This window comes from Phragmites australis, chromosome 17 (assembly GCF_958298935.1).
Source record: "Phragmites australis chromosome 17, lpPhrAust1.1, whole genome shotgun sequence".
In the NCBI taxonomy this organism is placed as follows: Eukaryota; Viridiplantae; Streptophyta; class Magnoliopsida; order Poales; family Poaceae; genus Phragmites; species Phragmites australis.
The window spans coordinates 26,651,363-26,669,552 of NC_084937.1; the positions used below are offsets into that span (position 1 = coordinate 26,651,363).

At 42.3% G+C, this 18,190-nt stretch overlaps 3 protein-coding genes across 5 annotated transcripts; 2 read left to right on the forward strand and 1 right to left on the reverse strand.

Annotated features, from left to right (window-relative positions):
- The first annotated feature begins 246 nt into the window (after nucleotides 1-246).
- LOC133897316 (uncharacterized) lies at nucleotides 247-4,966 on the forward strand. The gene is made up of 4 exons (XM_062337999.1): nucleotides 247-551; nucleotides 1,397-1,935; nucleotides 2,521-3,432; nucleotides 4,288-4,966. The coding sequence occupies exons 1-4, from the start codon at nucleotides 369-371 to the stop codon at nucleotides 4,544-4,546; spliced, it is 1,893 nt and encodes a 630-aa protein (XP_062193983.1). The 5' UTR covers nucleotides 247-368; the 3' UTR covers nucleotides 4,547-4,966.
- Nucleotides 4,967-6,449: 1,483 nt separating this feature from the next.
- LOC133896750 (ATPase family AAA domain-containing protein At1g05910-like) lies at nucleotides 6,450-14,025 on the forward strand. 3 transcript variants are annotated; one of them, XM_062337357.1, is made up of 11 exons: nucleotides 6,450-6,554; nucleotides 6,953-7,273; nucleotides 8,414-8,518; nucleotides 8,636-10,420; nucleotides 10,505-10,693; nucleotides 10,787-10,929; nucleotides 11,616-11,861; nucleotides 12,447-12,633; nucleotides 12,843-12,908; nucleotides 12,996-13,242; nucleotides 13,350-14,025. In XM_062337357.1, the coding sequence occupies exons 2-11, from the start codon at nucleotides 7,064-7,066 to the stop codon at nucleotides 13,757-13,759; spliced, it is 3,588 nt and encodes a 1,195-aa protein (XP_062193341.1). In that variant the 5' UTR covers nucleotides 6,450-6,554; nucleotides 6,953-7,063; the 3' UTR covers nucleotides 13,760-14,025. The 3 variants fall into 3 exon arrangements, with proteins under 3 accessions (XP_062193341.1, XP_062193339.1, XP_062193342.1); XM_062337355.1 differs by having other exon boundaries at nucleotides 6,459-6,647; XM_062337358.1 differs by lacking the exon at nucleotides 6,450-6,554 and having other exon boundaries at nucleotides 7,134-7,273; nucleotides 8,424-8,518.
- A 489-nt stretch (nucleotides 14,026-14,514) lies between these two features.
- LOC133897570 (proteasome subunit beta type-4-like) lies at nucleotides 14,515-17,070 on the reverse strand. Its single transcript, XM_062338342.1, has 7 exons — nucleotides 16,916-17,070; nucleotides 16,746-16,807; nucleotides 15,714-15,790; nucleotides 15,511-15,640; nucleotides 15,220-15,391; nucleotides 14,950-15,135; nucleotides 14,515-14,857 (listed from the first exon to the last, which is right to left on the reverse strand). Exons 2-7 carry the CDS (start codon nucleotides 16,799-16,801, stop codon nucleotides 14,744-14,746), a joined length of 735 nt encoding a protein of 244 aa, XP_062194326.1. The 5' UTR covers nucleotides 16,802-16,807; nucleotides 16,916-17,070; the 3' UTR covers nucleotides 14,515-14,743.
- Between the last annotated feature and the right edge of the window lie 1,120 nt (nucleotides 17,071-18,190).

An 18,190-nucleotide genomic window follows, 5' to 3' on the forward strand; every position in this document is an offset into this window, starting at 1 on the left:
TTGAAAAAATACTTTACTTTGCTATTAAGCTGGTCCTCTTTCTAAAATTCCAATCCTCACAAAAAAGTAAAAAAAAACAATGACTCGTAATATAACCGGAATCTTAAAAATCTCCCAAATGTAAGGTTTATTTATCCCTACAAATTTACCTAAGCTTCTCTAGGCTGCTTAGCGAATTCGCTAAAAGGCCCTTTAAAAAATCGCTAAAAGACCCTTTAAAAAAAATCGCTAACATTAAATTTTCAAAAGCCCCTCTCGAGTGCAGGAAAAGGCAAAACTCTCCTCTCCAATCTCCATCTGAAAATTCTCTCGCCTCGGCCTCGCCGCCCAAACCCAAACCCTAACCCTCGCTCCAGCTCGCCGTCGGCATGTCCGCTAGGTTGCTCCGGCGAGTCCTCCAGGAGCGGGAGGCCGCCCCGCAGGAACCCAACGTCGCCGTCGGTGAGCAGCCGGAGGAGGAGGAGGATGAAGCCTCTCCTCCCCGCGCCGCCGCGCGGAACCTCTTCGATCTCCTCGACGGTGGCGGCGACGACGACGAAGAAGAAGACAAGGTCCGTGCCTCACCTCTGATCAGCTCGTTAGAGTTCTGTACTTCTAGTAAGAGCACTTCTTCGACCTGATTGCTCTCGGGTGCAATCGTGCTGCGTTCGTAGTGTCCGATTTAATTTTACGTCAGTGGTAAAATAGTTAGGCGCAAATAGAGACGATCCTTTTGTTGTAATTTCTTGATGTTGGTTGTTAGTGTTGTGGAAGGAGGCATGAGGCACAAGTTATGATTCTGCGCATGTGGTTGTTTTGAGGACGGGTACAACTGTGGCAACTCCTGAAAGAATCAGGAAATGATTAATGTTGCACGGTGCTAATATTCAGAATCATCAGCAGTAAATTATTGTTGCACTGTGGGGGTCTCAGTTGAGCTGCCACTTTTCCACTGCTTAACATAGAGCAGGTTGTTGAATGGAATCTGAGGTTTGTTTTATCTCTTAAGAATTGATTATGTGTTGCGCTTTACCACAAAGTGAGAAACTGGCTGAATATACATAGAAAAGAGATGTTTCTCATTAAACCATATCTGTAAACTTCGGACTTAATAGTATTTAATTTTCATCTTGGTTTGATTCATTCAAGGTGTTAGGACATTCATGTTTAAGTATTGCAGGTCATGGTGCATGCTTGGATGGAACCATTATCCTAAGGTGAAAGAAACATAAATAATAACGGTTGTGAAATCTGTAAAGACCCAGCTTCTGTGCTGTAGCCTTTCCTCATTGCGTCGTATTGTATTGCTGTCTGTATTTTTCATGGTAGTTTGTTTGTCAGGATGAATATATCCCAGTATCCATGGCTATCAATGGCATGATGGTAGTCTTACTCTTATGTGGTTACCCTGCTGCAGGAAGATGAAGTGGAAAGAAGTCAACCTGACAGTTACACAGAACAGAAACATTCCGTGAAAAAGAAAGGTATGAACGTTGTTCCTGAAACAAACAAGAAATCTAAGAAAAAAAAGAAAAAGGGCAAGGTGGAACCATCGCTAAGAAAGTTGAATGATGAACAGTCGCTGGATTCAATACTCGAAGATCTATCTATTGAAAAGAAGCCTGTGCAACAAAGAGTTCACCAAAGTGACAGAGCAGCTGGAAAGGAAATTGAGACAAATGAAACCACTCATGGGCCGTCCTCAGTTCTCGCAATTGATCCCAAACATCTAAAGGGTGAAAATGAGATGAGACGCATTTTTGGATCAAAGGTAGTGGGTTCATTTGAAAATCAACGGAATGTACCTAGCAGTTCGAGGCAAGTACGTGGTGTTAGGCGAGTTGCCTACAATCCAAGAAGGACTCTTCTTGTTTCTCCACCTAGCTACTGGCCACCATGGGACAAATCGATGTCAATGGATCTTCTTGAGACGAAGAGTGGTTTGAATTATTTCAGGTGAGGTCATAGCTTATGAATTCTGCAGTGTATAAGATATGTACACCTCCATCTTTGGGAGTTTGGGGTGTGATATTTGGAGGACAAACTATTATTTGATTCATATATGGTTGGTAGTCAAAAAATTTTAACATACAAGTAAATAATGTTCAGATGGTGTGCAGTTATTCTCCATGCGATGCTCAGTCCTCCCGCCGCCTCTAATGCTCTATGAACCAACCTCTTGGTAACACGAGGTTTCTTTGTACGCATCATAAGTTGTTATGCATGAGCACTTAATCTTCTGACTTGGGCTGGACTGAGTGTCTTAAATTCAATGTGGCATGTTTTCAGGATTGTCTGGGTAACGTCTGATTTCTGCACACTAGTTTGCTTGGTTACAACGTACAGTTGTAGTTATTATTTGTATTGCATATCATGTTTACTGACCTCTGCCCCACAGTTATGGTCTTTGTTTTTTGTTTTCTTTCTTTGTAAGGCGGAATGAGTGTCAGAGGTAGTTCTATTTGAATTTGCAAGCGCCTTGACCTTTTTCAGTTCCACAGGAATTAACCTTTTCAATAACCAACTCTTCATTGTTTGCAGGTACTTGTATGATCCTTCTGTCAGCCATGTGCAGGAATTATTTGAAGCTGCCAAAGCAGCCAATGATCTCAATGCTATTGCATCAGTATTAGGAAAATATCCATATCATCCAGAATCATTGTTGACATTTGCTGAACTTTTCAAATATTCTGGAGAACATCAGTCATCAGCAGATGCAGTTGAGAAGTGTCTATTTGCATTGGAGTGTGCTTGGCATCCTTTGTTCAGCCCACTGCAGGGTAACTACCAGTTGAAATACAGCCATGACACAAACAAGCCATTTTTCACAGCACTCTTTAGTCACATGAAAAATTTGGATAGGCGTGGTTGCCACCGATCTGCTTTAGAGATCTGCAAGTTTCTCTTGTCACTGGATACTGATGATCCAAAGGGTGCTTTGTTTTGCATTGATTACTTTGCTCTAAGATCACAACAGTACAAATGGTTGGAGCAATTTGCAGAAGAGTACCAGTGCGATAGCTCCCTGTGGTTATTCCCAAATTTCTCGTTTTCTCTTCCTATTGCACGGTTTTACCTTGAGCGTGATGCAGCATCTGAGGAGGGTTCTGATCATGCTGACAAGTCAACATCTGTTGATCTCATGAAGCAAGCTCTGATGCTTCATCCATCGGTGCTTCAAAAGATAGTTGACAAGGCTCCTCTGAAAGATTCATCATGGACCCAAATACTCAAAAATGTGTTCTTTGGAATGGCAAAACCAGGAAGCCCTTCACTCGAGCATATGATTAACATATATGTTGAACGTCACTATATCATGTGGAGGTTCCCAGAACTGCAGATCTTACTGAAAGAGGCTGCTCTTTTGGTGATTGAATCACTGAAGCAGGATAACAGAGAAGCGCAAGACTGGGCATGCGTTAGAAAAGAGGTGTTTTCTTCAGATAAGAATGAGTAAGTTGCTCCATCTTTGCACTACAGTCTGAATTTTCTTGATGATTCTTCTTTAATTACGTCCTTTGTTCTCTTAGTTTGGACATAGCAGATTACTGTTTATGACTACAGTTCTCTTAGTTTGGATGAGTCTATTTTACGTCTAGACGCAACGTAGTTCACTGCAGCGTCACCCTCCAAGTTACGATTTAGAAAATAGTCAGTTACAACGGCACATATAGTTGAGTTACGATCACATGACAAAAAGTATATAATTACGATGAGCATTGTAGTTTATTGCTGCGCCACCCTAGTTACGACTAAGAAAATAGTTAGTTATGACGGCACAAATAGTTGAGTTATGATCATATGATAAAAAGTTAGTTATGATCACAAATATACTGCTTTTGGGATCATAACTGCGGATGTGCGCAGAGATGAACAAGTTACGATCACATGACAAAAATGCATAATTACGACTAGAGAAGGTACCGAGTTACGATATATATTTGTAGTAACTTTAGATCGTAACTATACTGCTTTTGGGATTGTAACTAGGGTTATGTACAGAGGTGAACAAGTTACGATCACATGATACTAAGTATAATTACGACTAGAGAAGTTACCTAGTTATGATCATATATATTTATAGTAACTGACATATCTTATGGATCGCAACTATACTGTTTTTGGGATCGTAACTGGGGGTGGGGTTAGAGGTAACTGACATATATATATTTATGGGATGGTAAGATAGTTTTGGCAGTACCCCTTTCATGCTTATTAACGGGATGATATATGTTTACAAAAGTTATCCCAGACTATCTTTCGAGATACAAAGATGATGATTTGAGGAAGTTGTGTCCTATTTTGCAGGTACTCTCATCTGCTTGTTTCAGACTTCTCCGACATAACACCATCGCTCCCCCCAGAAGAACTACGTCCATTTATGGTTGGTCCAGGAATGGTGCATGAGATGCCACCTCCTGAACAAGAAGCTGGGCCTGAGAGACTCCGTGCTCCTCGGGAAGTTGCTGGTCGCAATCCTGCGATGGTCTTCCTCGAGTCACTGCTCCCTTGGGTAGACTATGGTGACAATCATCATGATGCAAATGACGAAAACAATGGTGACTGATCAGTTGGACGCATCAAGCTGCATGGACTCACAATTGCACCCGGATGCTTGCCTGTGATTGATGATGATCAAGAAAAATCAGTGCTAACCATTGCGTTGCCTGCCCAATCCTCAAATAACCATCCCAATCCTCAAATAACCATCAGAAGCGAGTGTCTTGTATTTTCCATGGTATTGCTACTTGCCAAGGGTTATACATGTATAGCTGATTCGCTAAATTGAGACGTTACATTTCAATGTTGGGTCCGAAACATGAGAGTACAAGTACCATCCTCGTTCTACTTTTTGCCAATTCCGCAGCTGATCCATATCATTTATGTTGTAGCTTTGCTTAAGGTCAGGTGATTGATCCATTATGTAAAAGGGTTTAATCAAGATATTTGTAGAAATTTATTTGAATGGCTGTTTATGCAAATATTATACCTCATGTTCCTTGCAGGTTTCCATTACCCCCTGCACAGTTGCTGCTGCTTGTACTCGATTTTGTGCTCGCATGATGCAGGCAAGCAGCAGAGTGTTAAGATGGTACGACGCACCCGGCCATTTGCGATTTGTACTCGATTTTGTGCGTGCATGATGATGGTCATTGGTAGGGTATGGCTCAGCTCTGTCGAGTCACAGGCCTGAGCACCAAACGCACGAGGAAGCTTCCAAAGGTGAAAAGAAACTGGGCACTAGTGCCGTCTTTGGAGGGAACAAGTGCAACAAACCTGGCCGTTCGGTGGTTGTTTGAGTTCAGCGAACATGTCGTATTGTCTGGTTTGTGACAGTGACATACTCCATACGATTTCTTGCCACGGTCTCTCTACGGCATATGTCGTGCAGCGGTGCAGTCTGAAATACTCGTCGGTGCACAATGTTTTTTTTTGTCTACCATTGTCTTATCAGATACACAACATTAAGGCCCCGTTTGATACGTGTGAGTATTTCTCGATTCCTAAAAATGATAGTTTCCTACGAACATTCTATGTTAAATATGCATAAAAAATTATTGATATTACGGCAAGGTTGTTAAAAGCGATGATGGATTCTGTTAGCTTCATAGATGATCTGTTCATGGTTGCAATTAGATCATAAAAGGCCAGATTCCAACAAGCGATTATATTTTATTTTACGTCATTAACAATAAGTTTAGCTTGCAGTGCAAATCCATAAAGCAACCAAGACGAAATATTGAAAATCATCCTAAATCAGTCTCCTTTACTTTCACAATATTGTGACAATCAAGAGAGTCATCGTTATATATGACACGTAACTTTCTACAATTTATAGAATGCTTTTTCTTTGACTAATTTCGGTTTTTATCTTAAATCAAAATTTTAAGAAGTTATCCTCGTTGTGTTGAGGCCATCGAGCCCCTATGGAGCCAAAGTGACTTTTTTTTAGACCGCTACGTTGGAGTATGGTTGTCAAATATGCTCCGTAAAAACTAGAGTGATGGGAGAAACATATTTCACATGGATGATCAACCTGGTAATGGAATATTGATGATCTTTTTAAAATTTTCTTCTATATAGGTTTTTTAAGTGTTCTCTCTCGAGAGGCTATGGAAATGTTTTTCTTTTAGAGGATCCTAGGGCAGAGCCGCAGAGGGAAACAAAGAGACACGTGTAGACACCCACTCCTACTTTAAAGCCCGTTTTCTCCAACGGTACACGAGTTCGTTAAAATAGACCTCCCAATAAACCTGGAAAAACCCTCTTCACCGTCCGATCCCCATCCAACCCCCTGGAAAATCCCACCCACGAATTCGCAAAACCTCCAATCCCAAGTCCAGGCCTCCTCTCCACCCACTGCCACCGGGACCGCCGCGACCATCGCGCCCACCTGTCAGAAGCCGCACGCACCACTCTCGTGTGAATGTCGCCGCCGAGGTGTCCCCCCCTCACCCACTCTCACGTGCCCCGCGCGTGCGGCCCCGGACAGGAAAGAAGTCCGAAACCCTCGCGTCGTCTCGGCACCCCCTCCGCTTCGAAACCCCCGACGCGAAGGAGGAGACGAAACCCTCGTGAGTCGCCTCGTCTCGCCTCCGCCGCCCACCGCCGCCTCGTATCTGCCCGGGCTCGCGCGGCGCGGTGCCCCCGCCGATCGGATCCCGGAGGTCAGCTGCCCGCGGCGCCTGACTTGGATTTTTGCCCGGATTTTTTACGTTGTTTTTGGGCCCACCTTAGGGGGTTTTAGCTCGGGGTTCTGGCGTGGGGGCGGGGCTTTGTTCGGCTGTATGAATTTTGGATGATTCGTGGTTGGCTGATTGGAGTTTGGTGCGGTGGATTCGTATTATTGTTCATGGGGTTTGATTTTTTTGGTGTTTTTTGGGGGGAGTTTTCAGTATGGAAAATAAGCAATTGATTCCATTATGTAATGTACGAGCGGTAAATTTGATATCTTATTTGTGTATGTATGTAGGTGAATTCGGGGCTAGGGTTTGGGGATTGGCTAAAATAGTGAGACTGTTTGGCCTGATTTAAGAAGCAATGGTCAACATGGTTTGGAAGTGGGCGTGAGGAGGACGGAGAGATGGTGCTGATGGAGGGAAAGGGGGATGCGTCGGTGACGCCGGTGAGGACCAGTGACCGGCTGCGGCAGCGCCCTAAGTACTACGCCCGTGGGTATATGTACTATAAGCCAGGTATGCGCAAGAAGGTCAAGTCTAAGAAGCGAACAGCTGCATCACAGATTGCTAAGAAACTGCTTCGCAAGCCAGCTGCACGAGCACCACTCACCGATGTAAGCTACTTCGTCTGCCTATGCTTAATGAGCCTGTGATCTCACTTGTTCTTTTGTAGTGATCTGTTTGTATAGGTAACTGCATGTATGGGATTGGCAATGCGTGCATGCTTTTGATACATGTTAATTATGCATCATTTTGGGCTTGTAAATCATGTGCATGTAGTGGTGACTTTGGTAGCTTTGATGTGCTGGCTTGATGGGGTTATTCCTGAGTGGGGTTGATAGAGTAATGCTGGATTCACCTGGTCTAACTATCAGTGGTAGGTGTAATTAGATAGCTTTCCAATTAACAGTCAGCTAATATACACCAGAGAGATCAAACATCACATCTATTGTGCTAACTGCTAAGGCATGCATTACTGGTGTTGTTATGTTGGCCTGTTGGATAATCCATAATCTGGAGTCCTGCATGCATGTAGTGTTTGGACCTTTGGTTGAATGCCTGCATCTTTGTTTCATTTCTGTACATATATTTTGTGTGCTATGTTTGGTGCAATCATGCATCACATAAATTGTATAGCCTCGGTACATGCATTCTTCTGTAGTGGGGTATCAACCTATAAGAAAAGCTCTGTTTTCCATCTCATCAACCTCCAGGAACCAATTTTAAGGAACATTAATGGTGAACTGTTTTGGAAAAATGTTCAGTGTGCAATTAAGAGGTGATGACATCACTATTCCCATAAGGTTGAAACAAATCATCAAAGTTGTTTCTGTGTTGCTAGTTGTTCTGGATTTGGTGCTTCGCTAAAAATGCTATTACTTCCTTGCTTATCAAGATAAGTCCAAAAATGGCAGTTGTCATAATTAATATGTTGTAATTTGGTCTACCATGCCTTTTTATATATGATTTGACCAGTTATTAATTTATAGTTATCGGTAGTTTTTGTTCTGAGGAATATGTTGCTTTTTATAAAGGCTGCACTGTTGCACTAACTTGTATCCATGATTACCCTGGTTGTTGACCAAAAAAAAAATCACTAGACTGTCATTAGGCTTTTATTCCTAGGGTTCATGTTGATATTAAAATCTGAGTCACGTCTTATAGCTCAGTATGAAGGCCTTTTCTTTGTAAGGACTTTATTGTTTATGCTCAATTGGCTTGAGTTGGCTTGATTATAATGATATCCTTTATAGTCTATTGCAGCAAATTTGCGCCGTTCAACACGAAAGCGAAGAATTTCTGTAAATCTGGAGGGCTATGATACAGATAGTTCCAGTATGGAAGATGATGATCTTATGGTGAGTTTCTGCAGTTCCTGAAAGGTTACTCTGCTCATTCACACTAGTACCCCAACTGACAACTAAATTTACTGACTATTGTTTTAATTATCTCTCTTTTTCCCTTAAATGTTTCAGAGACCCAGATATCGATCTTCAAAGAGTAAAGGGGAAAATAATGCTGGGCATGATGAAGTGTCAGCTCGGCCAAAGCGCCAGAAGTTATCTAACTCCATACCCCGCCGTGAAGGTTTACGGCCTAGAAGATCTCTGCGGGGACAAAGACTGCATACGTACCAACAATCTGAAGATGAGCAAGAAAGCTCTGAAGAGCAAGGTGCAGAAGATCAAACAGAAAATGGCAATGACATTGATGAGGATGTTGGTGATGAGGAGGAGGTTGATGGAGGTGATGAAGCTGAAGCAGATGGAGATGATGAAGATGGTGAGGAAGAGCAAGAAGGAAGGAGGAGATATGATCTAAGGGATCGCTCAGAAGTTCGTAGACCATCCCCTCGGAAGGAAGGGAAGCACAGACCACAATCTCCTCGAAGAGTACTAGTTCATGGAATTGGTCCAAAGAACAGCAAGTATTTAAAAAAAGGTGGGTCGCGCATGCATAAGCGCTCTCGTTTCTCTTTGCCAGATGATTCAGATGATTCCCTTCTTGTGGATGAGCCAGATGAAGGTCCATCCATGCCATGGATGCGTAGTGGGAGGGGAGGTATGCCGTGGTTGTTGGGTGGATTGGACATGCATAGTCCAGCAGCATGGGGTATGAATGTTGGAGCGTCAGGATGGGGTCACCAGGGTGACAGTTCGTCACTCACGCCTGGGGTCCAAACTGCTGGACCAAGTTCCAAGGGAGGAGCTGATATTCAGCCTCTGCAGGTCGACGAGAGTGTGAGTTTTAATGATATAGGTGGACTATCGGAGTACATTGATGCTCTAAAGGAAATGGTTTTCTTCCCTTTGCTGTATCCAGATTTTTTTGCAAACTATCACATCACCCCTCCTAGGGGAGTTCTTCTCTGTGGCCCCCCTGGTACAGGAAAGACATTGATTGCCCGTGCCTTAGCTTGTGCTGCCTCTAAAGCTGGCCAGAAGGTGAGTTTTTATATGCGCAAAGGAGCTGATGTTCTTAGTAAATGGGTGGGAGAGGCTGAAAGGCAGCTCAAATTACTTTTTGAGGAAGCTCAAAAGAATCAGCCGTCCATTATTTTTTTTGATGAAATAGATGGCCTGGCACCTGTGAGATCTAGCAAGCAAGAGCAGATTCATAATTCAATTGTTTCGACATTGCTTGCTTTGATGGATGGCCTTGATTCACGTGGGCAAGTTGTTTTGATTGGAGCAACTAACCGAATTGATGCCATCGATGGTGCATTGCGTAGACCTGGCCGATTCGATCGTGAGTTCTATTTTCCATTACCTGGCTATGAGGCTCGAGCTGAGATACTGGATATTCATACAAGGAAATGGAAGGATCCTCCACCGAAGGAACTAAAGATGGAGCTTGCTGCTAGCTGCGTGGGGTATTGTGGAGCTGATTTGAAAGCATTATGTACAGAAGCAGCTATTCGAGCATTCAGAGAGAAATATCCTCAGGTCTACACTAGTGATGACAAGTTTGTCATTGATGTGGATTCTGTCAGAGTTGAGAAGTACCACTTCTTGGAAGCTATGTCTACAATAACTCCAGCTGCGCATAGGGGATCCATTGTGCATTCAAGGCCACTTTCATCAGTTATTGCTCCATGTCTGAAGAGGCATCTTGAGAAAATAATGGAACGGATTTCTGATATTTTTCCTTTTCTTTCATCCATAGATGTTAGCAAGTTCTCTGCCCTTACCTACGGATCTTCCATCCCCCTTGTTTATAGACCTCGACTTTTGATATGTGGTGGTGAGAGTGTTGGACTGGTAGGGCTGTTTCTTTTTTTACATGGATAATATCATATTCTGTTTCTATCTTTTTCACTTACTAATGTGTTTTAGGCTTAGCAGGATCATGTTGGACCAGCTGTTTTGCATGAGCTTGAGAAATTTTCTGTTCACTCTTTGGGACTGCCATCTCTTCTCTCCGATCCAAGTGCAAAGACACCTGAAGAAGCTCTTGTGCATATTTTTGGGGAAGCCAAGAGAACAACCCCATCCATTCTCTACTTGTCTCAGTTCCATCTTTGGTGGGATACGGTTAGTAGATATGCTGTTGAAGTTGTTCAAAGTTTGGTGTGAAGTGTTCGATAATGGTTATTTAGCTAAATACTTCATTTTTTTATGTTACAGGCACATGAACAGCTTAGGGCTGTGTTATTGACTCTGTTGAATGAATTGCCATCCAACCTTCCAGTTCTGTTGCTAGGGACATCATCAGTGGATTTCACTGACCTTGAACAAGAGTGTGCTTTCATATTTTCTTCTCGTAATGTGTAGGTTCCTTGACAAATGTTTTTCTAGTTTTCCTGGGTCGCATTGGCTTGTTCTTGCCAATGTAAGTTACATACGTAGTGATCATTGCCTTGACCTGCTACTTAGATTGTGTTAGTTAATTTACAATTTCTTTGTTGCTCAGCTTATTATTAATATTTTCACTCTTGATCTCTGTAAATGCTTTGCATATGTAATCTACTATTCCATCTTTGCTCATTCACCAACAAAACATGATGTGCATGTTCCTTTCCAAATGTTTTTCTAGTTTTCCTGGGTTGCGTTGGCTTGTTCTTGCCGATTTAAGTAGCATACATAGTGATCATTGCCTTGACCTGCTGCTTAGATTGTGCTAGTTAATTTACAATTTCTTTATTTCTCGGCTTATTATTAATATTTTTACTCTTGATCTCTGTAAATGCTTTGCATATGTCATTTACTATTCCATCTTTGCTCATTCACCAACAAAACATGGAAACAACCAGCAACAAAACATGCATTAGGCATTGGACATGTTGTAATGATACTATGATAGACACATGATTGAGAATACGATATTAACCTGCAGACTTTGGTTCTCTTTATAACATTTTTTTTGAATCAGTGAACCCTGCTTAACGTCAAGTTCACTGCATTTCCTCCTATCTTTGTCTTGTCTTTCACCAAGAAAAAAATCTTTGTTTGATAGATATCAAGTGGATCAACCAAGTTATGATGACAGATTGAGTTACTTCAATCTATTGTTTGAGTCATTGTTGTCCCTCCAAACGGAGGAGTCAAGAAGCAAGTCAAAGAAACAGAAGTCTGCAATTGATCTTCCCAAAGCTCCAAAGGAAGTGGAGGGCCCTAAGGCTTCTGAGCTAAAAGCTAAGGCAGAGGCTGAGCAACATGCTGTTCGTCGAATGAGGATGTGTCTCCGAGATATTTGTAACCGGTCTGCAGTTTACTCCTTTATTCAGCTTTATCACTTTGTGCTCACCAATTAACTATGGAGTTATTAGGAATAGGCTTGACCATTTCATTAAAGAACAATGAGAAAAAATCGCAATTGTATTCTACAGTAAACGCCACACTGTTACTGACCCTTGTTGGTTCGCCAATATATGCTTAGTTCCAAAATTCAAGTACATATCTAGTGATTCAAGGAATGCTAGTTTAAACTCAGCTTAGCAGTTTATTTTCAGCCGAATAAAGAAGTTAAAGATTTGTTCTGAAATTTCAAAATCATAAATATGCAAGCGCATGTTGGCGAACTTGTTTAATACTTCCTTGGTACCAAAAACATCTAACTCTATCTTTCAAATTTTGTTTCCATATATACACTGTTCTGTGATTTGAGAGGGCTTTTAAAACCTTTTCCGTTATACTCTTGCCTTGAATATACCATGTTTTCGATAGACCACTCATACTTCATCATCTGTAGCATACGCAAAAAATCACTAGTATCTTGTCAGACAGTATTGCTCATTTGGTTTTCAAAACCTGATAGAAATAATGGTGTCACTGCTCGTCTTTTCAGCATTTTGTACAACAAAAGGTTCAATGTATTTCACTTCCCGGTATCAGAAGAGGAGGTGCCTGACTATCGATCAGTAGTTCACAATCCCATGGATATGGCTACTGTCTTGCAGCGGGTGGACTCTGGACAATACCTTACTAGGGCAACATTTATGAAGGACGTTGATCTTATTGTCTCGAATGCGAAGGTACATATTTTCTGTTGGGGAATTTAGTTCTTCGACTCATGTTACATGTCTGGTCCTGCATTTTGTAAGAAATACATTACAATTCGTTGCTGAGCCTTCTACTAATGACAGCTGAAATAATCACCAAATTCCGCAACTATTGCATTTATAGTTTCTTTTTTTGCTCACTTAATTATAGTTTGTTGCTAACCAGTGTATTGCCTTTACAGACTTATAATGGGGATGACTACAATGGATCTAGGATCGTCAGTAGAGCGTGTGAACTCCGAGATGTGGTATGTTGTTTGTTCCATCACTTTCGGCTATATTGGATTGTTGGCTACACCACTAGATTGTTGTGTCTAACGGACCCCTTTGGTCAGGTGCATGGTATGTTGTCACAGATGGACCCATCTTTGGTGTCCTTTTGTGATAAAATTGCTTCACAGGGGGGACCACTGCAGGTTGTGGATGATGAAGATAGCTCTATTCTTCAAGCGGCACCTGTTGCTCAGCTGGTTTCTGTACCTAGAATGAGTGCAAGGCTTCGTAATGTACAGCCAGATGTAAACCTGTCACAAAGTTATGAAGTGCTAAAGCGGCAAAAGAGAAGTGCCGAAAATGAACAGGGTTGGTTCTCATGATTTGTTTTTCATCCTTGACTATAACCATCTTACTTGTGTATCCAGTTGTGATAGTAGTGATTATGGAAATTATTGAGCTGTTGTTTGTTTCAGGCATGAATAAAGACGAGACATCAAGAGATGAAAAGTCCCCCGAAGATGAAGATTTGTCAAAGCCAACTTCCCCAGAAGAAGCTCCAAAAGAACCTGATTCAAATGGCACACTGAAAGAAACCGACACTTCAGCAGCTGAAGCACCAGAACCTCCTCCTGAACCCATGGAGACTGACAATGGTGAAATTGCCATCACGACTACTGGGGATGACTTACTCGGACAGCTAGATACTGTAAAGCAACGCTTTATGGAGCTCACTGCAGGTTATGGCGTGCCGCAGCTCGAAAGGCTGTATTCCCGGATAATGAAAGGTGTGATAGAGTTGACAGGTAAGGAAAGCAATGAGGATCATAGGCAGTTAGTTATTAGGTATTTGTTGACATTTGTTGAGAACAGTGACAATTTTTAACTCCGGCGGGTAATAAGATTCTTGTTCCCTGTGTACATTCTCTTTGGAACGAAAGAATAGTGAACCATCTTGGGAGTTATCCCCGTTCCATGCCCTGTAACAAAATGTGCCAAATGCACAAGTGTCAGTGACACAGTTTTGCCCTGAATGGTGTAGCAAATGCAGCCTTTGTAGATTTGTCATGTAACATTGATCAGCACTTGTAGAACTCAGCTTCACGGCTTTATGTGAAGGATTTCTCAGCATAACGTGCCAATTATGGTTCTCGTTGAACTCTTTTCACATGTGCCGGTTATGTTTCTCATTAGGCTTTGATATCACCGGGGTCGTGATGTTCATTAAGAGAAGAGATCCTTCCTGGGCTTTGAACTCTCGTGATGGTTGTTGAGACGTTCCATTCCGGGAGAGGGGCCGGGCAATGGCATCGTTGGTTTCAGTTGTTTTCTATCCTGGTAGCAGCAACTCTGTAGCAGGCTCACGCTTCGGCCGGGAGGCTGATAGCCTGTGTTTTTAGCTGCCTAAGAGTTTGCCACCAATCGGTTCCGTGATCAGCGATAATGGAACATCTCTTCCGCCGTCAGCACGGGCACACAGAAATACAAGCACCTCCCTCTTCTTTCGTGGTAGTGACCGAGCGAACACACTTCTCTCGAAGTTAGTTGCTAGTACAAAACATGGCAACCAGGCATGCTTACGAATGGAGACACCAAAAGGCCCTACATACCCGTATTGAGCTAGCATTCCAGACCAAGAAATATGATAATGACGGCACCAGAGAAGTCGATCCCATAATCCACATTTTACTGTTCGCAACAAACGATCGAAAGTATGAATTAAACTTGCTCAATCAGAACCGTCATACAAAGCAAATGCAGAGTTCTGGTGATGTTCAGAACAAACGTTCACAAGGGCTGAAAGAGTTTCAGCAGCAGGGTTTGTTTCCTCCCAGCCCATGGCCTGACATGCATGCGCTGAAGCGTAAACCTACCATGACCCTACAGCGCCCTGAGCTGGGTTTTCAAAGTGGGAGAAGCCCCAGTAAGTCTTCAAGGAGTATGGCGGGTAGACGGTTGCTCCTTCAGTAGTGATCTTGGCAATCTGTCAAATTAAGAATTGGATACAGCAGTCCAGTAACTGTACATTGAATATCAGAAAGCTATGCAAAATTACCAGGGTCATAAAGTTCATACCTGGAATTTGTTAATGGATGATCTGTCACGGTACAGCAAGACCAGCAAGCACTTCTCAACCAGCTTAACAGCTTCTTCAAAAGTCATATCCTCACGCCATTCAGCACGAAGTATTGGGATAGCCAGATGATTTCCAAATCCAGTGGCGATATGGTTTTCCTCAAAGTGTGTACCAATCATGTTAACCTGAACAGGTAAAAAATTAGGCCTAAGATGTCGACAAAACAACCAGTGAAAAAGAAGATACTGTTGTTTGAAAGAAGAATATACCATGCCAAGATACTTCTCTTCACCCTTCGGACCCTTTTTAACTCCACCAAGTACAAGCGAGTTCCAGAGAGGATCAAACTTGTTGCGTCTGTTGTACATCACTCTAGTCAGATAGCTGTGGATCTCTTTGGGGCCCAAAGAGTTTCCATCATCCCACATGTGATCAGACAAACTGAGAAGGCAGGGAGAATGAAGATTTTTAAACTTCCATATAGCAATACAAACAAAAACATGAGTTCACCATATAATTATTATGAAGTTTCATATCCACTGACTAGTGAGGGAACTTACGTTAGTTCATCCAAATAGCGCAAAATCTCCTGGAAGTCACTGAACTCTCCACTTGCTCCAATAAGGCTATGCTTACCAACTGCCTTAATGCGTTCCACACTCTTGTATCGCAATGTTGACCCATAGGAGGCTGCAAAAGAAGGTAAGACTAAGTTCCTCATTGTGATAAAATATTTAGCTGTGCAGCAAAAATGGCAACTGACCTCCAGTGTCACATGCCATGATGACACCATCCTTGTATTTCAAGGCGATGACCGAAGTACCAGTCACATAAGGATACCTGTTGATGTGATACAATGGTAGGAGTAGATCATGTGAATCGATAAAATATATCAAAAGCGAAGCACCATAAGAAAGCTGAATATAAATGCCTGATTACAAGGAAGCTTGGAAATTAAAGGTATTTTGAAAAATATAACAAGCACACAACTAATGCTACAATTATATTGCCCCGTCAGAAAAGCTATTCGAAATGTAGGCATGGTTAATTGACATCTGAGACTAGTGAAGACTGCTATCAAGAATGGCATACTAGATGAATCCTATTTTGCATTTATTCTACCGAAAGCATACAGACCATTAAAAGTTCTGATGGAAAGTTCAACTCCCACACAGTAAGGAACTTTAGCTCACACTACGGTTTGATATACAAGAATTTAACTTACCAATTCTATGTTGGATCAATAACTGGACAGAAAGAAAGAAAAAAGAACGAGTACCCACAGGCTTACAAATCCTCAATTTTCTACTCCTTTGGTACTCCGACCCATGTCGTTGGAAGAGTTAAATACTACTCAACCATATGCAAGTGACAAGTAATCACTACAAGCTAATCGGCATCTGATGGTAAAGGTTAAATCCAGGTATTTCCAACAGAATCTCGTAAACATCCTCGCCAACAACTTTGAGCATCTCACTTCCCGAATTCGAACAGCACCTCGAATTATTAACCCTAATCAGCAACAACCCACATGGCTCCAATTGAAAAAACCCTATTTCTCCAAGACGATTTCATCAGGGGGGAAACCAAATAGAGAAACCCAACTGACAACTAAACGATCAAATTTGCCCCCCAGTGCCCAAACCAACGCCACCAACGAACAATAAACTTGCTACCACCTTCACCCGGAAAAGGGGCAAACTTTCGCTCCCACGAATCGAGATCTGCACCAACACACCACCCCCAGAGCACGGAAACATGTTCGAGAAAATAGACGAAGGGATTCAAAGCGTACTGCGTCCGCTGACTCTCCCCTCCTCCCGCCGCCTGGCTTGCGTGGGATCCCTCCATTGTTGGCTGCCACAGCAGAAATCCCACAAAAAGGGTGTCAAAACTTTAAAAAAAAAATCAGGAAAAGCGAAGATGAATCAATCGGCGGGAGGGGTCCAACAGGAGGCCGCTCACCGATTCCGTCGCCAAGTTCGATTTTTCCCCCCTCGCTCAGTCGGGGTCGAGTACTTACGATCTGAGCTCGAGCCCTGAGTTCTCGCCGTCTTTACGAGAAGGGTCTGCCTTGTTTCTTTTCTTTCTTGCAGTCGAAGACGACGACGAGAGGGAGAAGCCCCCGGGTTGGGCCGGAGTTGGTTCCGACCCGAACCGGATTCTGGCCCGCTTTTCTCTGAGACGTTGGGCCCGTGGCCTGGTTTAGTACCCACCTGTCACTGAACTTTGTTTTTAGTTTCAGGTTCTATACGATGAAATTTGTTTTTTCTCTTATTGTACATATCATATTTTTATCTAATTTTTTAATTTAGGTTATAGTATCTTCTATACTATTTTTTTAGATTTTTTATGACAATTTGTTAGTATTTTGAATTTTGAGAGCAATGAAACATAACATTTTTTTTATTTTTAAACCTATCGCTCTTTGTAATGTCATTCCTTTCAACAGCGATATTAGTCTAGATGTGCAGCTTTTCCAAACGGATGTTTATTTTTATAATTTTTCGATTTAAAAAATATAAAGATAAAAAATCCCATTCCCTGAGAGCCGACAACGGCGCCGCCTGGTTCTATCACCTTCTGGTTCGCCTGCGGCAGCGCCTAGCCCATGGCCGCCGGCCGCCGCGCATTGGTGCCGGAAGAAGCACGCGCTGCAATTTGCAATGTGCTATGCTCAATCAAAGACGGCTCCATGAGAGTTAATAAAGCTTTTAAAAAAAAAAAAGAACTATGCTTGGGTCCCTGCAAGGCTCCAACACTGGGGAAACAACTTATAGCAAAAGGCGTAATACAGTACCTTATATTACGACCATACAGTCATATGAATAAGAAAAATCAAGGACAAGTTCCCTAAAAAAATGTTTTCGTCGGTTTAAAGGCAGTTCCAATTTCCAATCCCTCAGTACATTACCCCAAAATCGAGCCGAAACAAAAGAAAACGAAAAGGCCACCAGGTAAGCAAAACAGCAGCAATCCTGGACGCAGGGCACTTACATAATCTTCAACGCGATATTAATTAAGATTGCATTTCTCAAGTATCCATGAAAAATAAAATTCGAGAACGAAGAATATTTAAGAAACAGAAGTCCTGAATGTAACAATTTGATGGCAATGCAAAATACCTTGTCTAGCCACTTAATAAGATCCATCCAACTTATGTCTCGTGATACAGAGGCACAACTTTCCAATGGAACAACAAGAGCTTGCCTGCTAGCCTAAGAGTATCTCCAACGAAAT

Coding starts and splice junctions, on each gene's coding strand:
- LOC133897316 (XM_062337999.1), top strand. CDS start 369: ATGTCCGCTAGGTTGCTCCGGCGAGTCCTCCAGGAGCGGGAGGCCGCC. Junction 1,936..2,520: donor AGTGGTTTGAATTATTTCAG/GTGAGGTCATAG, acceptor CATTGTTTGCAG/GTACTTGTATGATCCTTCTG. Junction 3,433..4,287: donor TTTTCTTCAGATAAGAATGA/GTAAGTTGCTCC, acceptor CCTATTTTGCAG/GTACTCTCATCTGCTTGTTT.
- LOC133896750 (XM_062337357.1), top strand. CDS start 7,064: ATGGTGCTGATGGAGGGAAAGGGGGATGCGTCGGTGACGCCGGTGAGG. Junction 8,519..8,635: donor TGGAAGATGATGATCTTATG/GTGAGTTTCTGC, acceptor TAAATGTTTCAG/AGACCCAGATATCGATCTTC. Junction 12,909..12,995: donor CGTGTGAACTCCGAGATGTG/GTATGTTGTTTG, acceptor CCCTTTGGTCAG/GTGCATGGTATGTTGTCACA.
- LOC133897570 (XM_062338342.1), bottom strand. CDS start 16,801: ATGGAGGGATCCCACGCAAGCCAGGCGGCGGGAGGAGGGGAGAGTCAG. Junction 15,791..16,745: donor GGGGAGAGTCAGCGGACGCA/GTACGCTTTGAA, acceptor TCACATCAACAG/GTATCCTTATGTGACTGGTA. Junction 15,392..15,510: donor CGCTATTTGGATGAACTAAC/GTAAGTTCCCTC, acceptor CTGCCTTCTCAG/TTTGTCTGATCACATGTGGG.